The sequence below is a fragment of the Cottoperca gobio genome, chromosome 5 (assembly GCF_900634415.1).
Source record: "Cottoperca gobio chromosome 5, fCotGob3.1, whole genome shotgun sequence".
Taxonomy (NCBI): Eukaryota; Metazoa; Chordata; class Actinopteri; order Perciformes; family Bovichtidae; genus Cottoperca; species Cottoperca gobio.
Genome location: NC_041359.1, coordinates 2,815,813 through 2,840,709, shown reverse-complemented (window position 1 = coordinate 2,840,709; position 24,897 = coordinate 2,815,813). Strand labels below are relative to the sequence as shown.

At 40.3% G+C, this 24,897-nt stretch overlaps 1 protein-coding gene across 3 annotated transcripts in view; it reads right to left on the bottom strand.

Moving 5' to 3' along the window:
- The window catches only part of iqsec1b (IQ motif and Sec7 domain ArfGEF 1b), a 183,405-nt gene that overhangs the window by 115,010 nt on the left and 43,498 nt on the right, over positions 1 to 24,897 (bottom strand). For 2 of the 3 annotated variants that reach the window (XM_029431146.1, XM_029431142.1), the window contains exon 2: positions 24,344 to 24,373. The exons of the other annotated variant lie outside the window; for it this stretch is intronic. In XM_029431146.1, the coding sequence (XP_029287006.1) occupies positions 24,344 to 24,373 (30 nt within the window). The remainder of the gene's footprint in view (positions 1 to 24,343; positions 24,374 to 24,897) is intronic. 3 annotated transcript variants of the gene reach the window in all.

Genomic DNA, 24,897 nt, shown 5'->3' with positions numbered 1-24,897 from the left:
ACCACCAATGTCATTGTAAAAGACCAACAACTACACTAGAGGTTGTCGTTGTGACTACCTGGGGCGACACAACAGAGGTGGTCAGACTTTATTAAACAGCCTACTCTTCAAATCAAGAGCAAAGAGAAACAAAGGAACAAATTAGCATATCTGCTTTCCTGAACTAACAAAAGGTACTGAGACACGCATATGTTGGTGGGAGGGCCATGGTCAGATACACATGCTTAACAAGAACTCATGGCTAAAGTGCCTGTTAAACAAATAACTTTTCAAACTGAGTAAGGAAGTTCTGGTTTAAGGATTTACATTTCCAGCGGTATTTGAGTAGAGTTCTTCATGGTCCACTTGGTTCTGAGGAACCAAACCTGGAGTGTGTTTGGGTTAATTGCATTTTGGGTATAATTATCCTCTGGTCTATTTGGATTGGGTCTGACTGAGATCAGGGCATACCCTTCAGTTCGGGCCTTTCTGTTTTGAACAAAAATGCAAGTCGGGTTGGGACATTGAAGTATTTGATTAGCTTCCACATGATCAGTCATCCAGGACAACATCTACTGAGGAAGGACAGCTCTGTCAACACCTAACCATTGTTAACCACTCCAACACCTATGTGACCACAGAAGAGGGATGGACCCTGTGGCAACTTGGTTAAGATGCAATTATCACCATTATGCAATTATCACCATTATGCCATCAGACAATGGGAGGTGTACTGTGCTGTCCTGGAACCTCATTTCAAGTTAAGTGGCCTTGTTAGTGATGCAAAAGGTGTCTGTATGCTTCAGATTTCTTGTTGGATTGTCTGAAAGCCATTGCGTCCACACCTTTCTGACAGAATTGGGTTTGCATCTGACAATATTGAAATTGTACAAAAGCGACAATCAAACAAACGCCTTAATTAGCCAAATTAAGCTATTTTTTTTATTCTTCCCACCTACTTGAGAAACCTTTTGTCTACACCAGTGCAACCCCGTGAATGCCTTTGCAGAAAGACAGTAGGGTTAGGGTTAGGTGCATCATTATGCCCGTTTGTACCATTCATCTCATCTAACCGTTCTCTATGATGGCAGACTTTTTGACCCTCCTTCGAGTGTTGCCACCCAGGTGTGATGAACCTTTGTATTAACTAGTTCTGTTCAAGCATGCCCTCGCCTTAATGCCTACCAAACCCTTTAGAGCCCCACCACAGAGTGCCAAAGAGGCAATTGACAAATCAAATCAAATTTATTTGTATAGCCCAATATCACTAATTATACATTTGTCTCAGTGTGCTTTACAGACTGTACAGGTTACAACATCCTCTGTCCTTAGACCCTCGCATCGCACAAGGAAAAACTTCCTAAAAGAAACCCCAAAATTAAAGGGGAAAAAATGGAAGAAACCTCAGGGAGAGCAACTGAGGAGGGATCTCTCTCCCAGGACGGACAGACGTGCAATAGATGTCGTGTGTACAGGATAAACAACATCGTACAAATACAACATTTGACAGAAATGATGTTGTGTTGGAAAAAAAAGAAATAGAAAGTATGGATGAATCCAGGAAAATGTCAAAAAGGCTTCCCGGTGTCCAGCAGGACCAGGTCAGCAGGCGCTGTCACGATTCATGATCCTGACGTAAACTTTATCAGTGGCAACCTGCCACATGAGAGACAGACACTCCGGGGATGATACCCCGGATGGTGAGTTAGTAACATACATTTACATAACTGCATACAGATAGAGAGGGAGAAGAAGAGAGAGGGAGGGGAGGAGAGAGGAAGAGAAGGAAGAGAGCAGGGAGGTGTCCCCCGGCAGTCTAAGCCTATAGCAGCATAACTAGGGGCTGATCCAGGGCAAACCTGAGCCAGCCCTAACTATAAGCTTTATCAAAAAGGAAAGTCTTTAGCCTACTCTTAAATGTGGAGAGTGTGTCTGCCTCCCAAACACAAACTGGAAGCTGGTTCCACTGGAGAGGAGCTTGATAGCTGAAGGCTCTGGCTCCCATTGTACTCTTAGAGACTCTAGGAACCACAAGTAACCCTGCAGTCTGGGAGCGTAATGCTCTAGTTGGTTTATAAGGTACTATGAGATCTTTATGACAACTACCTCTACAGTATACCATCGCCTCTATGTCAAGGAATCAACTCTACACAGGCTATGCCAAATACACAAACTATCTACAGCATATTTTACCACTACCCTTGCAACTCTGTGTATTAATACTCTATATCATATACAAAACGTTGGGGACTTTGTCTGCTAGTTTAAATGAATCAGAATGGAGGGTGATGACAGCATACTGTATGTGCCGGTGACATCATCAGGACAGAACAGAATGAAACTTAACACAGACCAGGTGTGCTCTTTGTTGGATTGGTGCTTGAAGGCTAGATATTTCAAGTACAAGGTGAAACGTGAAAGCACCACAGGCTCATTGTAATACCCACTATTGTAAACGGGGTGTACATGGATGAAACTCTAGAGAGGGAGATAGTCACATAAGTTTCAATAGCAAACTGAAGAAGGAAAGAGATTAACTTGATATTGAGGTATACAGAGAAGTATTTTATAAAGATCACTGCCTGTTTTCTAATTTACACCCTAAAAACCATCTTAACTTGACCTCACACCACTGGGGAGAGACCATATTGACAACCACAAAGCCCAAAGGCAACCACACTAACATCAGATGTTGGAAGGCGTTGAAAGCCAGCAGTTACCCTCACTAAGATTTCTTTGAAAATTCTAAAAGTATCCAAAAAAGAACCAGATCAAAGGAGAATCAGACCAGAGTGAAAAATAACATATCAATTTCTCATGTATGACTGGCATTTCTGTGGAGGGTTTCTTTCCAAACTCAAAATGACAGAGCCTGGTTCATGTTGGCAAACATTATTGAGGAGGTGCACACCTGTACATGAGTGAGTCTAAATAGCACTTCCACAAATACGTGAAGAATTGCTCCGGCCAACAATTTACACTCACTCAAAGAACATAATATATGCACAGCTTCAAAGATTGGAATGAATGAACATATTTTCTAAAAACAATGGGTGGTCTGATAAAGTTATTGTAAACTACAGCATGAGCTTTTTCAATATGACCAAACTATATTCATAGTGGAGGTTCTAAGTTTATTCTTGACCTAGGAAACAACAGTTGAGAAAACGGTCTCATCACAAGGCCCCACTGAGTAGCTGTTTTGGAGCTTCTGGTCATATTTTGAGCAGGAAGGCTGTTTTTTTTGGCTCTTTTGTGCCCAACTGCCACTCCTGCAGTAAGGGATTGACAGCACAATGGAAGAGGGACAGGCAATATATCAGCTCCCAGTCCACTGACCAGCTCTCCTTTGATGATGGCCTCTTTAGAGAAGGGTTGGCTGTTGTTACGCCCTCTCTCTGTTGTGTACTGTCAAACCTGTCCGTGGGGGGAAGGTTTGATTTTGAAAATAAATAAACTACCTGGCCACAACAGGAAAAGGTAGTTAAACCAGTTTAGTGCTGCTACTCCCCATCAGCATGCTCTTCGTAAGCAGATTTGTCCAGTTGTCATCACTCTAGATCAGTCTTTCTCAAAGAGTGGTCCGTGAGTATATTGGTAAAATGTCACATTTTAAATTAATATATTATAAGTTTAAAGTGTTTCTCAAACTGTTTAAAAATTACTAGTATAGGCTAGAGCAGGGGTGCCCACACTACTACTTTTAAAATGACTGACTGTAGGTGTGTGTGTGGAAGTGAAACAGAGCGGAATGAGGGAATGTGAACGCGCAAGGCAAGAAAAAAACAAAAAACTTGAATTTCAGGCGGCGCTGGGTTCCGTTGGGGGAATATATATATAGGCCTAAATAGGTAGTGTGCAAACACGTGACAAAACTGTGTGACGTATGCGTGCGACGCCATGTTGGTTGGAAAACAAATCAACAATGGCGTCTAAAGCGAACAACAACAACTCTGACTTCTTCAAAGTATTTTGACTCTCTGGAGTCCTCTGCAAAGGCAAGATTCAGAGAAAAAGTGCAAAATTGCGGCCTTGACCCGTACACGCTAAAGCCGTCGGATTATATTGAGGATTTAGATTCATTACCGCCGATTGAATATCCGGATATTGTGAACTACCTTGTGCTACAAACGTCGTGGGCAACCAACGCACAAATGAAGGCATACAAGAGCTTAGATGCTTATAATTTCTTTGTTTCTGGCTGGGTTGGTAGTCTTCTTACCAAACCAGTGAAAGATGACAGGGTGCTCGTCCATGCCCGTGTAAATCACTCTCAAAGAGCTCGAGATACACCGATCAAGCCGTGGTTTGTGAGTGAGAAGAGCGGCGATGTTATCCTCGCACACTGTGATTGTATGGCTGGATTAAGCGAAGCATGTTTTCACATTGGTGCTTTGCTTTCCGCAAGTGAAGTAGGCTCAAGAATAAGCAAAATAAAAAGATCTAACAAATGGCTGCTATCATAAAGCTTTGCCGCTTCTCCTGGTGACGAGAAGTAAGGTCTTACAGTGTTCGGGTATATCATAAGCACAAATGTTTAACGTAAACATTGAAAACATAGCTTTAGCATGAGCTCTTACCAATTAAATCCTTACGATTTATGTTGCTAAACCACAGTTTACGGCGTTTGGTAGACAGCATCCCTCTTTTGTGGATCGTTGTTTTTGATGATTTTAGGAAATCTAAAGAACCGTTTCTCTGGGTCACGAGTAGCGTTACCACAATTATACACTGCGCACAAGATTGTCATTTTCTTTCAATCTTAGACGTTTAAATACAAAGAAAATTACGAACCCTTGCAGCAACTCACACGTGATTGGTCGCAGTCTTGGTTGTGTATTCCAACCAACATGGCTGAATTCCGGGTTGGGAAATAAGCGTGACGTCACATGCACACGATCTATATATTTCTTTTTTTAACGGTGCGCGATCCGCCCACACTACACTCTTCGGCACCCCTGGACTAGAGTGTAGCATAGATGTAGTGTAGCTATATAGGTTCGTTTTACGATCTTACGTCATGAATGATCTGGGCGGTCAATTTGAGCCGCGGTCAGCTGGCAATATGGATCAATGGCTCAAGACAGGGTCAGTTAAAAGAAAATTAAATCAAAAATCTGACGCGACAGTGAAGGTGCATCATTCTGATGCAGGTGATTCAGCAGCTACAAGTGGTTCAGCCACAGCGACAAGTGGTTTTGTGTGCGTTACTGAGTCCCAGGAGAGCGGTTCGCCGTCCAACCTCCACCTGGCTGAAAGCTGTGAAACTCGGCTTGAACGTGGAAAGTCCAGCGCTAAAGTGAAGAGAAACTATCACTGCGACGACATCAAATTTGGATTTTTTTGGACTGGAGATGAAGAGGATCCCAATCCACTCTGTGTTTTGTGCTCCGAGTCGTTGGCGAACGAAGCTATGAAACCCGCCAAACTCAAGCGACATTTTGAGAGTAAACACAAGGATTACTTTGGGAAACCATCAGGATTCTTTGAGGGAAAACGTGATGAATTTATGAAACACATGACGAAGGCGCCCTCACAGTTTGCATTTTGTGTACCTCTCAGTAGCAAACGATCTTGCTGTGGGTAAGTTGTGGCTCTGTTCGGACATAAACTCAGCAATAAATGTAGTCTACGTTACATATGATGTGTCAAATCTATCAGCATTCACCGTTTAAATCGCATATGAACGAAATGCTTGTAGAATCCGTAGTTGTGTTTGTATTGTTGATTTAATGTTTAACGAGTGATATAGAGAAGGTCACATGAAGCTCATTATTAGGCTGTCAGTTGTAATATATTGTTGGAGTGATAAGCAGGCCTATTGTTTTTTGATATTTGGGGAATTAGGTGGCCCGTGAGTGTTTTTTTATTGGTTAAGTGGTCCTTGGACTGAAAAAGTTTGAGAAACACTGTTCTAGATGTATGTCCTTTGTTTCACTCTTAAAATGGTTCTTGTCCATATAGGCTTAAAAGCTGATGTTTAAAGTTCATTCTTGACCTTGGAACAGCAGCTTTTGGTTCAGTTTCAAGGCTCTCGTAAACCATGTTTCCAGCAGCAGCAAAATCTCTGATAAACCCACAGTACACTGCCTGTCCAACACCAAACTACAGACGGACACATTTAGCAACCAGCTGGTGAGCGAGTGGAGAATTTAGCAACTAAAGAGCTAGATATTTTTCAGGAGATGTGGCAGACCAAAACTGAGCAGAATCGAGAGTTAATATTGGTTTATTTGGTGGCAAGAAACCGACTCCAAATGGAAGCTAATGTTGCTCCATGTTTTCTGGGTGTTGAATCAGGCAGCTAGCTATTTACTAGCACACTAGCTATAACAACTTTATAAGATGATAATATGTTCTTGCTGTGTTTACAGCTTGCCGGGCTTCCCTCAAATCACCAACAAAATCAATGAAAGCAGCTTTAATGTAAGAACCTTCAACTCAAGTGCTATGGCAAAATGTAATGTTTTGTGTGATCTCGCAGTTTGACTCCATAAATCTTTTAATAAAAGTGAACTGAGCAATGTAATCACTATGAATCTACACGTTCAAAAAAAGTCAAAAAGAGGAGTGTGTTCTTATCTCTTTCTGTTTCCTGCAGCTGATACATTTAATCTTCTATCTGACAAATATAAAAGCCCAGTGATATGTTTCTAAAGCTGGTGCATTGTACAGCATGATTTTACCTGCAGCAATGTGTCACTTCCTCCGCGTCTCTCAGGGGTTTGACATAATTGCATTCATTATCCAATCTACACACCTACCTCCTATTGTAGGTTCCAGCTTGACCCAAACGTCATTCAGAACACAACTCCCTGGGCAATTGTAATTGATGTGCACTTGTTCTTCATGTTCTTTGGCAAATACTTCCTAATAGAGTTGGACAGCTCAAGACCTCACTGTAATCACAAGTGTTTAGCACTCATTCTTTGTGCTCTCTTCTTCTCCACAGCTAATTAGAATCAACAAACATAGTGAACAAACACCACTTAGGGCTTTCACTATCTCCTCCCTCCCCTGGCAAAAGCCTATATAGTGATATTGTTGTATCTCTTATCCCCCAACAAACCTGCTTTTAGAATTGCTCTCAAGCTCAGCGCTGGATACTTGATAGCTATAGCAAGCAAGGCGTCAAGAATAAAAAACCCTTTGAAATTGCCATGAAGCTTTTGAAGCCTATGTCCCACTGCTCGACGCTCACAGGGTTTTCATCTCTCCCTATCTCTCCTCATTTGCCGATGAGCTCTCAGGGCCTCGCTGAGCAGCTGTAATGAACTCCAAGGAAAAGCAGAAAGGAAGACAGAAAGAACACGGACAGCCAGTGTCACTGTACTGTATGTGCCGAAAGTTGCTTTTTGCAAACACCCTGCTCACAATGATCTACACAGTTGGATCAGTCCAGCAAGGCTTGTCACTTATTTTTTAAGATATCCTTCAACTCTTTCACCACGCGTGAAGTAATCCTAAAAGAAAGAGGGAATTTGAAGGAAGAGATATTCATCACAGGGGTCCGTTCTGCCAGATTTATCCCAGAAAGTAGTCTTACCCTAGTGCGCTTCTGTTTCATGTCTGTGGTTGTGATGAGTGTTGTTCATTTTATATCTGAGTGGATTTGGAGGCTAAGGAGGTCACCTACCAGCTCGTGCACAGTCGGCGGTGGAAGTCTTCGCCAAGTAAATGAAAAGACTGACAAACAAAGAAAGACTCCACAGCAGCATGGGGAATGGCAGGGTCAGAAACTAGATGTTTCATCAGGCTGATAAACAGATTCATAATGTAGACTAGCATCAGGAGAGAAACTGTTGTAATGAGACAGACTGTCAGGAAATGGGCTTAGAGAGTTGTGGTCTGATGGATAAAAGGTGACTTCAGTAAAAACCCTTGGATTTACCCAAAAGATGCAGACTTCCATTTGCGACAGGTGTAACTTCTTCTACATGGAGGGGCAATAAGGTTTAGAGGGATCTCTGAGACTTCTACGGGCAATGAGGCGTGTCGCCTGTAACATAAAAAGAGAGACACATTGAAGCGGTTCATAATGCACATTTCATCAAATTCAAGAAAATATAGCAGTGTAATTTCACTCAAAATCCAGACAGCAAGTGATGCATAGACAATGGTGTGTTTTTGTTGCAGCATGAATGTAGTGTATACATTGAGAGGGGGTACTCCAGCACGCTAACTCCCACTGAGCTGAACATTACATTTGGCAGAAAAAGAGATTACTTTTGTCCACTGCCCGCAGCATTTTAATGCCTTCAAATCAGGGCCGGAAACTCTCATATATTATCACAACGGGCTGAATCAGCACACAGCGCTCAGTGCCAGGTAGGGAGCAGAGGGAGGAGGGGGAGAGAAAGAGATGCAGGAGATGAGACATGATCAGAATGTACCAGTGTAATGTGAGACGACCACACAGTCTGCAGATAGGAACAGGAAGGAAGAACAACACAAGACGAAGCAGATGAGAATTACTTTCTGTTAGCTAACTTGTTAGCATAATGACTTTCCGGTTCAGAACTTTGAAGTTCCCGTACAGGAATTGCCAACAGCACAATTTAACAGGTAAATTACAGCATTGCACAAAACACAGAAACAAACAGGTAAAAGCTGTCAAGTGCAGATATTTTAGTACATACTTTATTTACGGTAACATCTCTAAGATAAGTATTGTATAAACTCTCTCCACCTGTGTATAAACTCTGTGTCACACAATTAAAAGTTAATGTTTTTATTATTTGATATATGCTGTGTGTTTTCTCTACTATAAAGAGAAGAGTACGTTAAGTACAAAGCTGGAATTAGGACACAGTTAGCCTAGCTTAGCTTAAAAGCTGGAAGCAGGGAAAAACAGTTAGCCTGGCCTATACCATAGTACAGGGGTGTCAAACTCATTTTAGTTCAGGGGCCACATACAGCACAATTTGATCTCAAGTGGGCCGGACCAGTAAAATCACAGCATAATAACCTATAAATAACGACAACTCCAAATGTTTCCCTTCGTTTTAGTGCAAGAAAGTACAAGGGAGGGTCTGTCAGGGTGACTGGAGGACTGCCCATACATAAACCACCGATATATCTTCTCTTGGTGCCAAATTGCTGCAGCTGGCTGAGTAATGGCAGAAGCAGCCCCTTGTCATTGAACTATCCCCTCAGTGAGGTCTGATGCCGACTGGTACACTTGATAATGTGCTGCCTCTGGACCACTTTGGCATCCTTGCAAAGTATCTTTCCCAACATTCCTATTTTCACAGTGAAGTGTTCTGTGCTTTTCCTGGGAAAAAACACCTTGTCAAGTCACTCTCCTCAAATTGATTTTATTTCTTCCAAACGCGTTTTTTTCTAATAGCAGCAACGGCAGGATACACAAGCATCAAAAAAATCACACATAGACGGAGGCATTTTCTGCTATTATCAGAGATCTCTACAGGCAGCAGCCACATAGAGCAAAATTGAAACCCAAATGCTCATATCTGTCTGGGACTTTACCGCTTGTCATCTGGGAATTAAGGAACATTTAAGTCGGTCTTGATGAACTCCAGCCGAGGAAGCATTAACTTCAAGAGGGTTGGTAAAGGCTGATATAAAAACATGCATTAAAGGGATTGCTGTGATTAGCCTGAGATAAGAACAATACAGGACTGAATGTGAGGAATAACAGCGATGGTGCAGCCTTGAAGGGAGGAAGATTTTGAAGAGAAAACTCAGTTTAGTGTGATCAGATACTCTCGCTAACAGGCACTGGAAACAGGCGAACCCCTCCAAGACGTCCTACTTAGTTTAACTTTATTACATTTATAAATATAGGATTTATGCAGTACAGGATAATGGATAATATTTTTTTTATTAGTTTTTTTTACTTCCATGTCGTTTTTGGATTAGAAAAGGTATGCCTACATATTGTTCCAGTGCTCCTTAGTGATTTACTTTCAAGTAATAATATGCACCATTTTCACATGAATAAATTGTTGTTTTGCTCTACTACCTTCATAATCACACACTTTATGAACTTATTAACAGGATCCAACAATCTAATAAGTGGTTACAACCATACTGTATTTAGCTGCAATATAAATGTAACTTAACTTAAAAGCAATAGTTAGTCTTGCAGATTAATAAATTCAATATCAATGTTTCGTTTTTATTATATTTCTTTATATTTTCCTAATTTTCATTATATTATTTATTTGTGTATCATTGAGCATGAACAGTATTATAATTGTTATAACTTTAACAGCTTATTTCCAAATAAATATCAACATCCCAAAAACGTTTTATCAGTTCTAAATTAAAAACATGTATTAAATGTGAAAATGATCAATAACCACTTTTGTATTCCTTAATTGACATCAACCATTCCATGCAGATGGTTAAAGGATGAGGCTCACATTAATATAGATTCTTCTGATGGTCAACGAATTCCATGAAAATACAAAACCCAACAATAAGTCAGTCCGTCTCTCAATAGTTCCATCTGTGCGCGGCACCTGAGCCCATTTGTTACTACTAAAGACATACAGGGAATCCAAAACAACAGACCAAATGTATAGTTTCATTTTTCTTTTTTAAAGCTCAGCAATTTCCTAATACATCTGAGCAGCAGTGAGAGTAATGTTCAGCAAATGTTATCAAAAAGGAGTAAATAGTTAGTTTAACTTTTGACATACATTACATTTGACAATTATTCATGTTTATAGTTTAAAGGAATGAGGAATGAAACCTTGTGAATCTCCTAAAATTAACTTAAAATGTAATTAACTGCTCGTCCAAATTACTGCAAATAGAGCCACTTTTACATTTCTGCAGTAATCAGGGACCATCAAGAGGCTAAAGATCACACAAAGATCACACTGTATGTGCTTTTGGCATGATCATGATTATCCATTTTGATATCACATTTAGTCAGTAGCCTCATAGTAAGCAGTGCTCAACATCCAAATGTTGAGGTATTATTATTATTATTATTATTATAATACTAAGTATGTTTGAAATTGTTTCATGTTAGAAATGTATTACACGATCGAACAACCAAGTAGTTGCCCTTGAAAAGGTGAATGGCAAACTGTTGAAGTCATTGCAATATGATGCAGCTTGTGATGGGAAGACCCTGCGTCAAATGTAAATCTAACAGCAGCATACTATATGGATAAACGAGCCCCAAGGACAAATGGGTTGTGCTCTTCTGCGACCCAGAGCTGCCAGTGATAATCTCTCATCCATGGAGGTTAAGTCGTGGATGGAGATTTCCCACTGCCTGCCACATAAGCTTCCTGTTATCACTGGAGTGCAGGTTCTCTGCTTACATAATGCCAACCTCTAAACACTCTGGCTCCCAAAACTTCTGAACTGTCAGAGGGCTGGCAAAGTGGTTTCAAGGACTAATTGAGCCTAATAATGTGCTTATGCTGGAAACACACACACGGAGTCAGTCAGTACAGACACACTGTGTCTGCAGTGTTTTTAAGAAATGCCCACTGCTGCAGTTATTATAAGTTCTCAAAATAACAATGAGCTTACGTTTACTGTTAAGTAAAGCAGATGTACTGTTACCAATAAGTAATAAATGATGTGTTACTTATTGAAAATGACATGAACAAAACTTTTGGTGGTAATAACAGTAACTTTTTATAATCATCGCTCAGTACCAATACAGTGCCCTGACAAAACCATCTATAGGCTATATGTAAACCCTTCACCAGTTCTCAACATGGAGAAAGTAGAGTTGGCGGCTAGCAGCTAACAGTGATAACAATGCAAAAGATGGTAACAGTGTCAACTGGACAGGGAACCGGAGGGAGGCGTTATCAGCAGTAACCGCCGTATGAGCGCAGTGCAGAGCGGCGGCCATTAGCTAGCCAGAGACACACACACACACACACACACACACACACACACACACACACACACACACACACACACACACACGTGCAGCCGAACAGACTACCAAAAGATTACAAAAGACACAGAGAGAGTGAGTTCATTCTCTGCTCAGGTAGACATTAGTCAACGACACCTTTAGATAGCAAATATCTGTTTACTGTTATATTAATGTTCTGAATGTCATATAGAATCTTTGAATTTAATACATCATACACAAGCCATAACTGTACCAGCCATTGTGTAATTCATACCTGTTTGAGTACAGTTTTGATTTAAAAAGTGATTTTAGCATTCCTAATATACAAGTACATGACAAAGCTACTCAGTAACCAATAAAAGTAGTTGTAATTAGATATTTAAATTATTTGTTATTTTGGGCCACTTGGGTAATGGACCCCATAAACAACATGGGCAGAAGAAACAAGCAGCCCTTCCATTTACTTGCTTTTATTGTGGATGTAAGTCCATTATTCACTCTCTTTTAGCTCCGTTAAGGGTCTCAAACAATTCCTGAAAAAAACAGGAGTCTGTTTATCTGCTAAAGTAGAACTAGATGCTAAGTTTGTCTGGCTATGCTTTACCATGAAGAAGGCTGTGTGCAGTGGAAACAGCTGCCTGCTGTGGCATGAGACTGAACTCATTATTAAATACGTTGTAAAGTAATAGAACACAATTAGCTAAAATAGGCTATATAAGTTCAATTAGCCCCAGGTCTAGGACATAATTCCCTTTATCTTAAAGGTGTCACCAGTAATGGCACCTTTAACATTACACATGGTATTGGATTCAATGCTAATATAAAAAATTGCTGTAAAATGTATTAGGAGCCTAGTGATTTAAATAATAGGAGAGTTTTGTAGGAGTTAATTTAATTTTTTATTAGAAATCTAATTTCAAAAGTCTGTTTTTATTTCCATTTTACCAATGACACTTTTATTCCATTCCACCTTTTGTTCCATAATGCCACTTTTAATGTTGTCAACAGTTAGTGCTCACTTACCTTTCAGCCAATCACATGCCCCCTGCCTCTGCGCTACCAGCATTAGCCAGTTAGCTCCAGTTAGCTAGACAATGTCAAAGTAACTCTGAATGAACTATCTATTGTAGCTGCTGCTGTAAATAAAGACATTCATTTATATATTTTACACAATTTACTCAAACGATTTATTCCATAATGTCTTTTTCTTTTTTATATTGAACATTTGGGATTCCCTAAAATCCTATCCAGATAGATGCTTATAATATTAAGTAGCTTTCCCTGGCATTCATTGCTGGTGTTCCTCCTTTTACTACCTGTCAATCAAACAGTGACATGTTCTTTGAATTTTCTATTAGTTTGAGTGTGTAAAAGTGGCACTCTCCCTCTGTTTACTCACATCAGTCGCCAACAGGGAATAGCACAACGGACATTTACTTGAAAATGTCCCCCCTTTTCCCCCTATGTTAAAAATATAATTGTTAAAACCTCCTTAAGGATTTGGAGCCAGTTCAAACGTCACTTTGGTTTGCAAGCTTTTTCTACCTCTGCTCCACCAGTTGTAAACCATGTTTCCCCCCCTCCATATCGGATGGTGCATTGTCTATATGGTCCAACCTCGGCATTAAACGATTCAAGGATCTATATGTTGATAATACATTTGCAGCTTTTCAACAGCTCTTAGAATTGTTCCCTCTTCCTAAACATCATTTTTTTAGATACCTGCAAATTCGTAGTTTCGTTCGCAATAAATATGCCCAGTTCCCTAACCTGCCTGATGAAACACCTCTGGATGCTTTTTTCACTCAGGTCCCTGTCATGAAAGGTATGATCTCATATATTTACAGTCAAATCCAGACTTTATCTTCGACCTCTCTGAACTCTGTGACGGCTCTATGGGAGGAGGATTTGGGGAAGGATATCTCTGAGGATCTTTGGGGGGATATTCTTGCACATGTGCACACCTCATCTGTCTGTACCAGACATGGGTTGATCCAATGTAAAGTTGTTCACCGCACTCATTGGACTAAAGTTAGGCTTTTCAAAGTCTATGACAATATAGACCCCTCCTGTGAAAATTGTCATCAAATACCTGCAAACCATGTTCATATGTTTTGGTCGTGTACATCGCTGCGTAACTACTGGAATGCAATTTTCAATACTCTATCAGAGGTAACTGGGACACTTATCAAGCCTAATGCCATTACTGCCATCTTTGGCATCCCTCAGCTGCCTTTGCCTAGGCTCCAAGCTGATCTGATAGCTTTTGTGACACTATTGGCTAGACGGCTAATACTGATGAGATGGAAATCCCCAACACTGCCTTCCCACACGTTGTGGATAAAAGACATTTTAAATAATTTACAGCTTGAAAAAATCCGATATACATTGAGAGGCTCTTCTGAGAAGTTCAAAAAGATGTGGGGCCCTTTCTTTGCCTATGCAAAGGGAATCACCTTCCCAGATATCCCTGAATAAGATCCCTTTCTCTCCCTTATTTCTATTTATGCATTTATTTTAACTATGACCTGAAGGGTGAGGCCTTTATTTATTTGTTTAAAGTGTTCTGTGAGATGGGTAATATGACCAAGCAGACTGTTTGTGTTTGTTTGTTTTGTTGTCCTTTTTTAGTTGCATTGTATTGTATTGTATTGTATTGTATTGTATTGTATTGTATTGTATTGTACTCCTATAACATGGCACTGTCACACACAACTGCTTTATCACTACTGTCAATTTGTGTATAATAAATCAATAAACAAAGTAAAAAAAAAAAAGAAAAAAAGAAAAGAAAATGTCATGGATGAATACTTTGCATTATAATACCATTCCTTGCTTCTGCTGGAGACAGTGATGAAATATGTGTAGTAATTAATGCTGAGCCGTACACATTGAGATAGATAAATGTTAATAACATGTCTCACACTGCAGGCTCGGGAGCAGTGAACACATGTTGGGTCAGTGAGTTATTCTCTTTCAGGGTCATGTATCAGTACAGCCGCATTGACTGTGCACAAAAACAATCATCTACATTTGGTATCCTGAAGAAAGGGGATCAGGTTTCGGGGTGATGGTGTTGGTGAGGAGTCAATACTGTACCCTCTCTTTATCAGCACAGTACAACAAGGTCAGTACGTCTGAAAGAACAGACCTGTGCTGCTGCACCGCGGCCACTCTAGCACCATCCATCAGGGCTCAGTGCAAACTAAAATCTGCTTCCAGAAGAAGAGATAAACACAAACACAGGGAGTGTCTGAGCCCTCCTACAACACAGAGCACTAGTGAGCGTGAGAACTTTATTCTGTTGACACAAATCCCAGGGACAAATCACGCCCACCTCTTTACTTACTCCTGACGGATGAGTAGTGTGTACTTCCGCCAGTTATGTAACACAGAGTCTGCTGTGTACTTTAAAATGCAGAATTAAGCGGTTTTGCTTTATATAATGTGGAAATCCAAATCTTTCTCTTTTCGCTGATAGGCTGCATCGTGTCCCAGACTCTGTAAGCATGGTATTACTTAACAAAGAGACGGGAATTTTTCTCTAATGTTATTGCTATTCTTTTTCATATTAGTCTATTTTCGTCAATTATTCCAGGAAAAATCAAGCAACAACAAGCCCCTTGCTCTTGCACAAACAGTATTAGAGGGCGTATTGATTCCTTGAAGTTGTTGCGCACTAATTATGACAAGATCAAATCATTATTATCTCCAAAGAAGAAAAATAAAACAATGACGTACAAGTGGTGATCCGAGAGAAATAAACATTGCCCGAAAATATCATGTTGACAGAATCCAATTAACCTTTTCTGCTCCAGTGTGAGACCTTTGAAGATCAGCTTTGCTGTAGCACCCTTCCCTGTATCATTCTCTCCACATCTCATTTGTCTCATCAGCATCATATCAATGAAGTCTTGAGGGAGAGATATTCATAAGCTCCTGTAGTAAGTACAAAGATTTCATTATTGATGGTGCCCACTGCTCAGCTCGTACCATGTAATGAGGCTTGCCTAAAAAAATAGAGACTACCTCACTATTAATTATTGCTGTTTATCACACCTTTGAGTGCTGAGCGGTGGGAGCTGCATTACAGGGAAAGCTTAGTGTTGCATTGGGCCAGTGCGCCACCACCACCACAGGCTCTGTGCTGATAGGCTCAACGAACCACTTCACAGTGCGTTCATGGCCTATATCTCCTTATCCCCTAGGAGCAGATCAAGGAATGGAAAAACAAACACAGGCCTTGTAACAAACAAGCATAATCAGGAACGTGGGCCCGTCTGGCACTACAATTCCTGAAGGATAGGCTAACATACTGGAAGGGAATGCTGAACAAAACAGTATGTGGCAAAGTCTCTACCGCTGATTCTTTTTTAGTCAATAAAGTGCTCATTTGCTTCTGAATGAAGCGTAAATGCTACAAGAATTACAATCCTGGCTAGATATTTTCCAGTCTAGGAAGTGTGACATCCTTTGGGCTTAGAAACATCATATAACAGTGAAATCCTGAACCAAAATCAGCTTTTATTCAATGTAATGTTGATTGGTGAATTCATTTTAAACTAAAAGAGATCCAAACATGGTCTGCAGTTAGTCATAAGATAGGTGTTGATGGTGCAAGTAAGTTACACCGTGGAGAAGGGTCTACAATATGCGTTTGAAGGATATATCCAAGATGTCAAAAAGCAGCAAAAATAGGTCAGACCCTGGTCGGAGCTGGCCATGGTGACGATATACACGACGGGTATGCACGTGACATCACTGTAGCCAGTTACAGCTACTGAGTGGCATCATTAGGGGCCGTACACATGCCACTTCTGTCGGGTGCTGGGTGCCTACTCTTGTGCCAACTTGCAAGGTAGTGCTAGAGGTTACATAGCGACCATAACCAGCTAACTGATCTTCTTCCAGGCATTGTATTTAAAGTGTAAATGAAAACATTACCCGCAAGACAAAGGTGTTTCTGTCTCTGCTCTGTGCCGCTCTGTGTGTGTGCCGGATGCAGTTGGTGAAATACAAGAACCGAGGATATTAATGACAGTGTGACATTGTAGCAGTGGCACAAAATAATAGGGATGTCACAATTTTGATTCTAAATCGAAAAATATCTAAATGAGTTTTCTATTTCAATCATCAGATATCACAAGCAGGATCGTCAATTCTCCCAGTATTCTTTTTCTTTCTATCCCTGCCTAATTGCGTGCATCCAAAGAAAGAAAAAGTACTCACAGCGACACAATGACACAGCGTAGTTTACCAGAGCATCCAGCTCAAAGACAACACATTGTAGATTAACGGGAGCCTGTAGCTCAAAGACAACAAAGTGCAGTTTACTGGAGCCCGTAGCTCAAAGACAACACAGTGCAGCTTACTGGAGCCTGTAGCTCAAAGACAACACAGTGCAGCTTACTGGCGCCCGTAGCTCAAAGACAACACAGTGCAGTTTACTGGAGCCTGTAGCTCAAAGACAACACAGTGCAGCTTACTGGAGCCTGTAGCTCAAAGACAACACAGTATAGTTTACTGGAGCCTGTAGCTCAAAGACAACACAGTGCAGTTTACTGGAGCCCGTAGCTCAAAGACAACACAGTATAGTTTACTGGAGCCTGTAGCTCAAAGACAACACAGTATAGTTTACTGGAGCCTGTAGCTGAAAGACAACACAGTATAGTTTACTGGAGCCTGTAGCTCAAAGACAACACAGTATAGTTTACTGGAGCCTGTAGCTCAAAGACAACACAGTGCAGTTTACTGGAGCCCGTAGCTCAAAGACAACACAGTGCAGTTTACTGGAGCCCGTAGCTCAAAGACAACACAGTGCAGTTTACTGGAGCCTGTAGCTGAAAGACAACACAGTATAGTTTACTGGAGCCTGTAGCTCAAAGACAACAAAGTGCAGTTTACTGGAGCCTGTAGCTCAAAGACAACAAAGTGCAGTTTACTGGAGCCTGTAGCTCAAAGACAACACAGTGGAGCTTACTGGAGCTTGTAGCTCAAAGACAACACAGTGCAGTTTACTGGAGCCTGTAGCTCAAAGATAACAAAGTGCAGTTTACTGGAGCTTGCAGCGCAAAGACAACACAATGCAGTTTACTGGAGCCTGTAGCTCAAAGACAACACAGTGCAGCTTACTGGAGCCTGTAGCTCAAAGACAACACAGTGCAGCTTACTGGAGCTTGTAGCTCAAAGATAACAAAGTGCAGTTTACTGGAGCCTGTAGCTCAAAGATAACAAAGTGCAGTTTACTGGAGCTTGCAGCGCAAAGACAACACAATGCAGCTTCTCGAAGCCTGCAAATCAAAGACAACACAGCGCAGCTCACCGAAGCCTGCAGCTCAAAGACAACTCATTGTAGACTCCCAGGAGCTTGCAGTTCAAAGATGATACAGCATAGATTACATAGTCTAACAATGGCATAGCGGTCAGTGCTAAAACAAAATAGTGACACCCTTATAAAATGAATATATTTGCATATTTACAGTAGAGTAATATCTACCTTCCTCACATTTTCATTGACAACAATGCATTTGAGGGTGCAAAAAACACAGCATGTTCGCTGTTTAGCGTTCAGCTCGAATGTTGTGAAAACAAAAAAATATTTCTAAAATGGGATAGGGTTTTTACTCACTGCTAGATAGTTCCAGTCACTGCTTTTTCCAACAAGGAAACAGAGGTGGTATTTGGCAAAGGTAAATTATGTTAACTTGGTTTGTTATGTTTTTTACATTTTTATGCAAACAAATATTCTTCCAAAATCACCATGACTAACATAGACAGCAATACTGACTTCAGTATGCCAATTATTGAACCAAACAAACAACATTTCTGTTTACACACTGTATGTGTCGTCACGTATCACATGAATGTTAAAATTAGCTCCATCTTAAAACTTTCAAGAGTTATGGTAGCTGTACAAAAATCTAGGTTTCCTTATTGCTATGCAAATGTATGCAGCTCAGGAACCTTTATTGTGAAAACCTTTAGTGTATAAGTAAGATGTTTCTGTCAGGTATTGTTCTTGACTGCATCACCATGATTAGCATTGAAACAGAGCAAAGTTAAATGCACGTTTTTCTCTTTTAGCCCTGGGAAGTTTTTACGCAGGTTTGTTGGTGCAAATAGCCTCAGGCCGCCACAACCCAGTTAACCTTGTCATGCTCCTTCATACCGAATGTCAGGTCAGCATACAAAACACTGCATTTCTCCCAGCGGTGTAACAGTAAAGCTGGAATTCAACCTAAGTGTTGGTAAATGTGGTAAAGCAGCCAACAAGCCTGGTTCAACTCTCTCCCATGGGACGAGGAGAGAGCAGCAGGCCAGAAGAGGAAGGGGAGGTTAAGGGTACAGCTGCTGACAGTCCTGTTCACCTGCTAAATGACACAGCCTGAACAGCAGAGGGTCCTGAGGGACTGGCTGTAGAACACAACACTGGATCCACACAGAAGCAGGATGTGTGCCCGGCTCTTAGGTTAAACCAATATATTAGTTTTCTTGTATGCTAAACAAATATTGGTCTCAACACTTTTATTAAATATCATATTGTATCATATATATATATATATATCATATCAGTGGTCTCATATCATAAAATATCTTTAACTCTTCAAACTGGATTGTCTTAACATATCTGACATATGTATTCACTTTATTTAATGACTTGTTTAATGTTGTTATTCTGGGTTTCAGTGTAGGGCTTGGATGCTAAATGTTTGACTTTATTCAGCAGATAGTTTCTAACTTTGTCTGCTGGACATCATACAATGTTTCTATAAGACATTGCTGCTGAAAAAGGTTTCTTGCTGTGTCTGGAAAACAATTGATAAGAGCAGAATTATGGACTAGTAAACTAAAACAATGAGCTAAAAGAGGGTAAAAGGCTCTGTAGAGCTGAGTGACACACCCACAATGAGCTCCATCACAATATATGGGTCGCTTGAATTCCATGGACGTTTATGTCTGTTGCAAACAAAAGACAACAATGCTTCTCTGACAGTGCAGTAAAACAATTAAAGAGCAGCATGTTGAGACTGAAAAGCTGGTGCACAGTATATTATTGTTGTTTCAGAAAACTCCAAGATAACTTCCAAGAAATCTGTTCCTAAACCTCAGCATGTAAAAACATTGAAGGTTTTGGAATACTACATTTTATTTTGCTGCAGGTCATATTTACATGCATTATTAGTGAGCGTTGGCATTTTACCTTCCCAACAAAGGCAACAAACACAATTAGAGTTTGTTACTTGGGGCTTTCATTACAGTGCCATGAAGAGGTTGCAGGAGTGTTGGAGAGCCTCATGTGAAAGCAATTACAAAAAGGGAACAACAGCAAAACATCAACATCAAAATGAAGGAATAGGGGGCAGCCTAATTTCCATAGAATGCATTACAGAAATGATTTGTCTTTTTGAGTAATGTCACAACAACAACCTGATGTACAGACCAGAGACTTTGCATGGCAAGGGATATTCTTGCAGTGTAGTGAAAAGGGTACCTAGCAGGGTACCTCTCTCAAACCTAGCAGGGTTTGAGAGAGTACTGAAGCTCTAGTGTAGCAAGTGATCAAACTGAATATAGCAATGCATTTACGAAACTTAGGCGGTATGGTTGTGTTGCTACAGGTACCAAAATCCACGATTACAGGACGTTATTGATTTCGAAAATCGGAAAAAGTCAAAGTTACTTTATTGTTCATTAAAGAAAATAAAGCTGTTAAAGGAATTGATGCAGAGTTTGGAAGCTGTAGCCACATCCAAGACAAATACCGACAGAAATATGAAGACAAGCTTTGGATGAGACACCGTAGCTGTGTACATTTTAAGCCAATATACACAAATAACACTTAAACAATAACACTTCTCTGCATGTTGTGAAAAGTGATAACTTCAGTTTAAGTTAACTGTTTCTATGTTGGGTATAAATTATGTTGGCGCGACACATATGCCACTCGCTACTTATTGCTAACACTAACAACAAGACATAGGCTAACATGAACTCAAGATGAAGGCTCAATGAATGCAGTTAAACAAAATGGCAATTCAGTCTCATTATCAGGCTCGTTACCAGCTACTTCATTCATGATTCACAATTGCCAGCTGACTCGTACCATCCAAACACACAGCGCTGCCATTGTGACCTGGCAGTTCTCACTATTACACTCTTGATATGCTCACGCGCCCTCCACCAAACCTAACCTTCTCCTCGAGTTGAAGCTTTTCTTTACTTTTTTTGTTAACTTTACTAAGATTGTTGCATACCTCCTTTAAAGACCAAAGTCATTTTCATCATATCTAGCTGAATAAAAATGTACTTCCATTATTTGACATATATCGAAATGTCAAAATGTGTGAATAAAAACGTGTATAACTCCAGATTTAGTGGTGAATGATATACTTCCAAGCTGATAGATCAGAAAAACAATGTTTTGCTTTTCATTGTACAGCTAATTTGAACAGAATCAACAAACATCACGCCTGCTGCCAAATATTTGAATGGTGCGAGTACATTTGTCCGCCTTTTGGCAGGACACCTGCAGTGCTACCATTATGCCAGTTTACTGTATATTAAAACCTTAGTTGGCTGTTGAAACTGTAGCAGCTACATTTTGTAATTACTAACTTCTGTGGCAAATGGACAAAAAAGTAGTTTTGCTGCCAGCAGAGTTATTTACCCCACACTGAATTTGAAGCTTTCCTCTGGAGTCATCAGTATGCTGTCCTGCAGTTTCATCACAGCACCACTACAATAAAAATGGTCCTGTCCAGGAGCTCGCAGGAAGACATTGCGGACACAATGTGTCTGGGTGTCTCACACAAGGGTCAGTGTTGGAGACGTGAAGTTGAGCAGTATTACTATCAGAAACCACACGCAGAGCCCCCACCCTCCTCAATATCCCACACTGTCCGCTCCTAAAGTGAGGCTGCTGTTTAGAGCTGAGGTAATTCCATTTCTCCAGCAAAATGAAGTTCTGTCTATTATTACACTGAAGGTTATTACACAGCTTCAATATCCTTCCAAAGCATAAGCTCATGAGAGTTTATCCATGACCCGATAAAGAGAGGCTTTACCCCATCAACAATTCAATCATGTAATTCTTTTGCATGTCAGAGGCTGATGAAATCTTCTTCAACTGTGTTTTCTCTGCACAAAGTCTCATGTCTCTGCTGGGTAAATGTAATATCACAGACACTTCTGAGCGACCACTAACATACCTCATCAAACCAAAAAACTATATAGATCAATACAGTGGCTTTAAATGATCCCTTTGGGGGGCAGTTCTTCGTATTATGGGTTCCTTAAAAATACTTTTCTACATAAAACTCAACATAAATTCAATATACAAAGGTCTTGTGCGCATCCTGCTATCTGGCTGATAGGTTGGCAAACTGGTGTATCTCCACTTTTATCTGCTATCAGACCTGCAGACACACACCGCTGCAGCCCTGTCCAGCTGAAGCATCCATCACTGTGATGAGTGTTGTGCTGCCCTGTGATTGACTTAGAAAGAACAAAGTGTCCACAGTGTCTCCAAATTCATCTCATCTCTGACATCTCACTTTGTCTCAGGACACTGTGCAGTGACCCCGACACACGAGGTGGTCAGAAGCATTCCGAGTCAATGCCACACCAGTCTGTCTGCTAATACAGACAAAAGTTTTTTGCTGACTGAAATGGATTTGCAGATTTAGATCCCAGTGTTCATGTTCATTATGAAGACTTCCTTTCCACCCGGCATCAACATCTGGATGATTGGATCGTAATCATACAAAGCAAAAACAAATGAAATCCAGGTGCAAATATACCCAAGCTGCATTAGGGAGTCGATTATCTCCAAAGATGGTCAAAGATGCATTTGTCCACAATCACAACACATTCTGGTGCAGTGCATTTTCCCTCCATCAGATCCAGGTACTGAAATTCTAAGTGTTTACAACAGATGCATTTAATTGCCTGCCACATTAGCTGTAGACACAATCTAAATAAAAAGGCATTAGTGTACCTGTTCTCTCTGCTCAGATAGTACAGAGTTCTCTTCTTTATTCTTCATATTCATTCCAAAGGAAGCTTGGAGAAAAAAGGTAGAACAAATGTCCTGCTCGTGTCATGACGTCAGATCTGTTTGCATCTTTAAATTCAGACTAAATCTGTCTTTTCAACGCTACCTATCTTAACTATCAGCTGCTATTAGCATTCTCTTATCTCTTATGTCTCCTGTGTCCTCGTAATGACACCTGGTGTCTTTCTTTGTGATATAGATGTGTTTCTATTGTGGCTTTTATCCAGTAATGCTCTTTGTGACTGCTTAACGGTTCCTTTTGATTAGTATGAAAGAACAAATTAAGCATTAACATGTTCTAATAACGATGATTAGAGAACTGAACACCATCTACTCAGAGAAAAGACTAATCTTTAAACCTATGCGAAACAACAAACCTAATCTTATACCCTGGTTGGTTTCAGCCTCAAAATCTACAAACATTGCCGAGTCTTAGAAGATACATGGTTGTTAGGCTAAACAGTTGCATGCAGTAAGAACATTGCTATTAGCATTATGAGTTCTGTACACTGAGCCTGGACAATATGAGGAAAATCTGCGATGTGCAAAAACATTGTTCTGACTTCCTGATAAATAAACACATTTTGAAGTTTCAGCTTTATATTTCCTATGTCCTTCCTATGTTTTTTTTAATTTTTATTCAGAACCGGATTACAATTGTGCATTTGAAACATAACCAGGCTAAATGTTGTTTCTAGAGCAGAACCAGTAATGTGTACAACAGCAGTGTTACTCTATAAACTCATTAATATATCACTGGATACTATATACAATTAATAATATACCTGCATCCAAATACTGAGGGGAGTTTATAAAGAATGAAGAACACAGAAATCCATCAGCATCAGTCAATAATCCTGTCACTACTGTACATCTAAAAACATACCGGCTGTGGGAAATAAATGAAGACAGAGAAGAGCTGGACAAAAGCAAACCATATGTACTATGTGCAAAATGTTCAAAATTGGAGCCAACAATTTAAAAGAATTTAAAAAAGAATACGATGGCAAATAATGGTGTGTGACCATTTTAAGCTTTAATGACTCTCCACACAGCCCTGCCTCATCTTATCATGCCTGCCTTTCATAATTTAAGTCATATAAAAGTAAGAGATGAAGATGTGTACCCAGGACTGTGCAAAGTCAGCGGACTGTGACTTCGAAACAAGTCACGAGTCCCTGGTTGACAGCCCTGGAAAAAGAATCAAGCAAAGATGGGAATCACAGAGGAGACACTGCAGGAAGCACTGTAAGATCTCTCTGCTTCCTGGAGGAAAACAATAATCTTATCTGGACAGGGTGGAACCGACGGGTGGACAGCAGCGAATGTCCAGAAGGGTTCAGAGAAAGCTGAGGAGCTTGTGTTAGATGTGACTGAGAGTAAAACAAGAACATAAGCCTAAAACATGTTTACATGCAAAATAATGTGTGTGGAGAGATGTTGGCTGCACATACCTGACACTTCTCGAACTTTCGCTTTCAGATCTGAAAATGACAAAGACATCCATCAGGAGAGGTAGGGAACTAAACATGGAATACTGACCTACTTACAAAAAGGTTTGCATCCGTTTTGTAGCCTGAATAGTTTACTCTGATTATAGGAACCTAAGTCAAGTTACATTCCAAAGTGAAAATGGAGCAGGTCAAAATGAGACATGAAACTGCATCGACAGCACAAAATTTACATTTGGCTAAATAACTGTCTCATACATAAGTGAAGGCAGTTCAGTGCAAAGCTAAGCTGCCAATTAAACTAGTGAAACTGCCTTCTTTGCTTTTCCAGACCAGCAGGTCTAGGACAGTTAAATCCCAGTGGATGGCAGACAGAGAAGCTGACCATCAGAGGCAGACCATCAGAGGCAAACCATCAGAAATTAGACCCACAAGTTCCTACATTCATACATTTATTGTATATATCTGCTTAAAACTAATTTACAAGCAGTCTAAATTATTCAAAAGGTTTACTTTAGCTGTAACCTAGCAATGCCAAAACATGCTTGTGATATCTC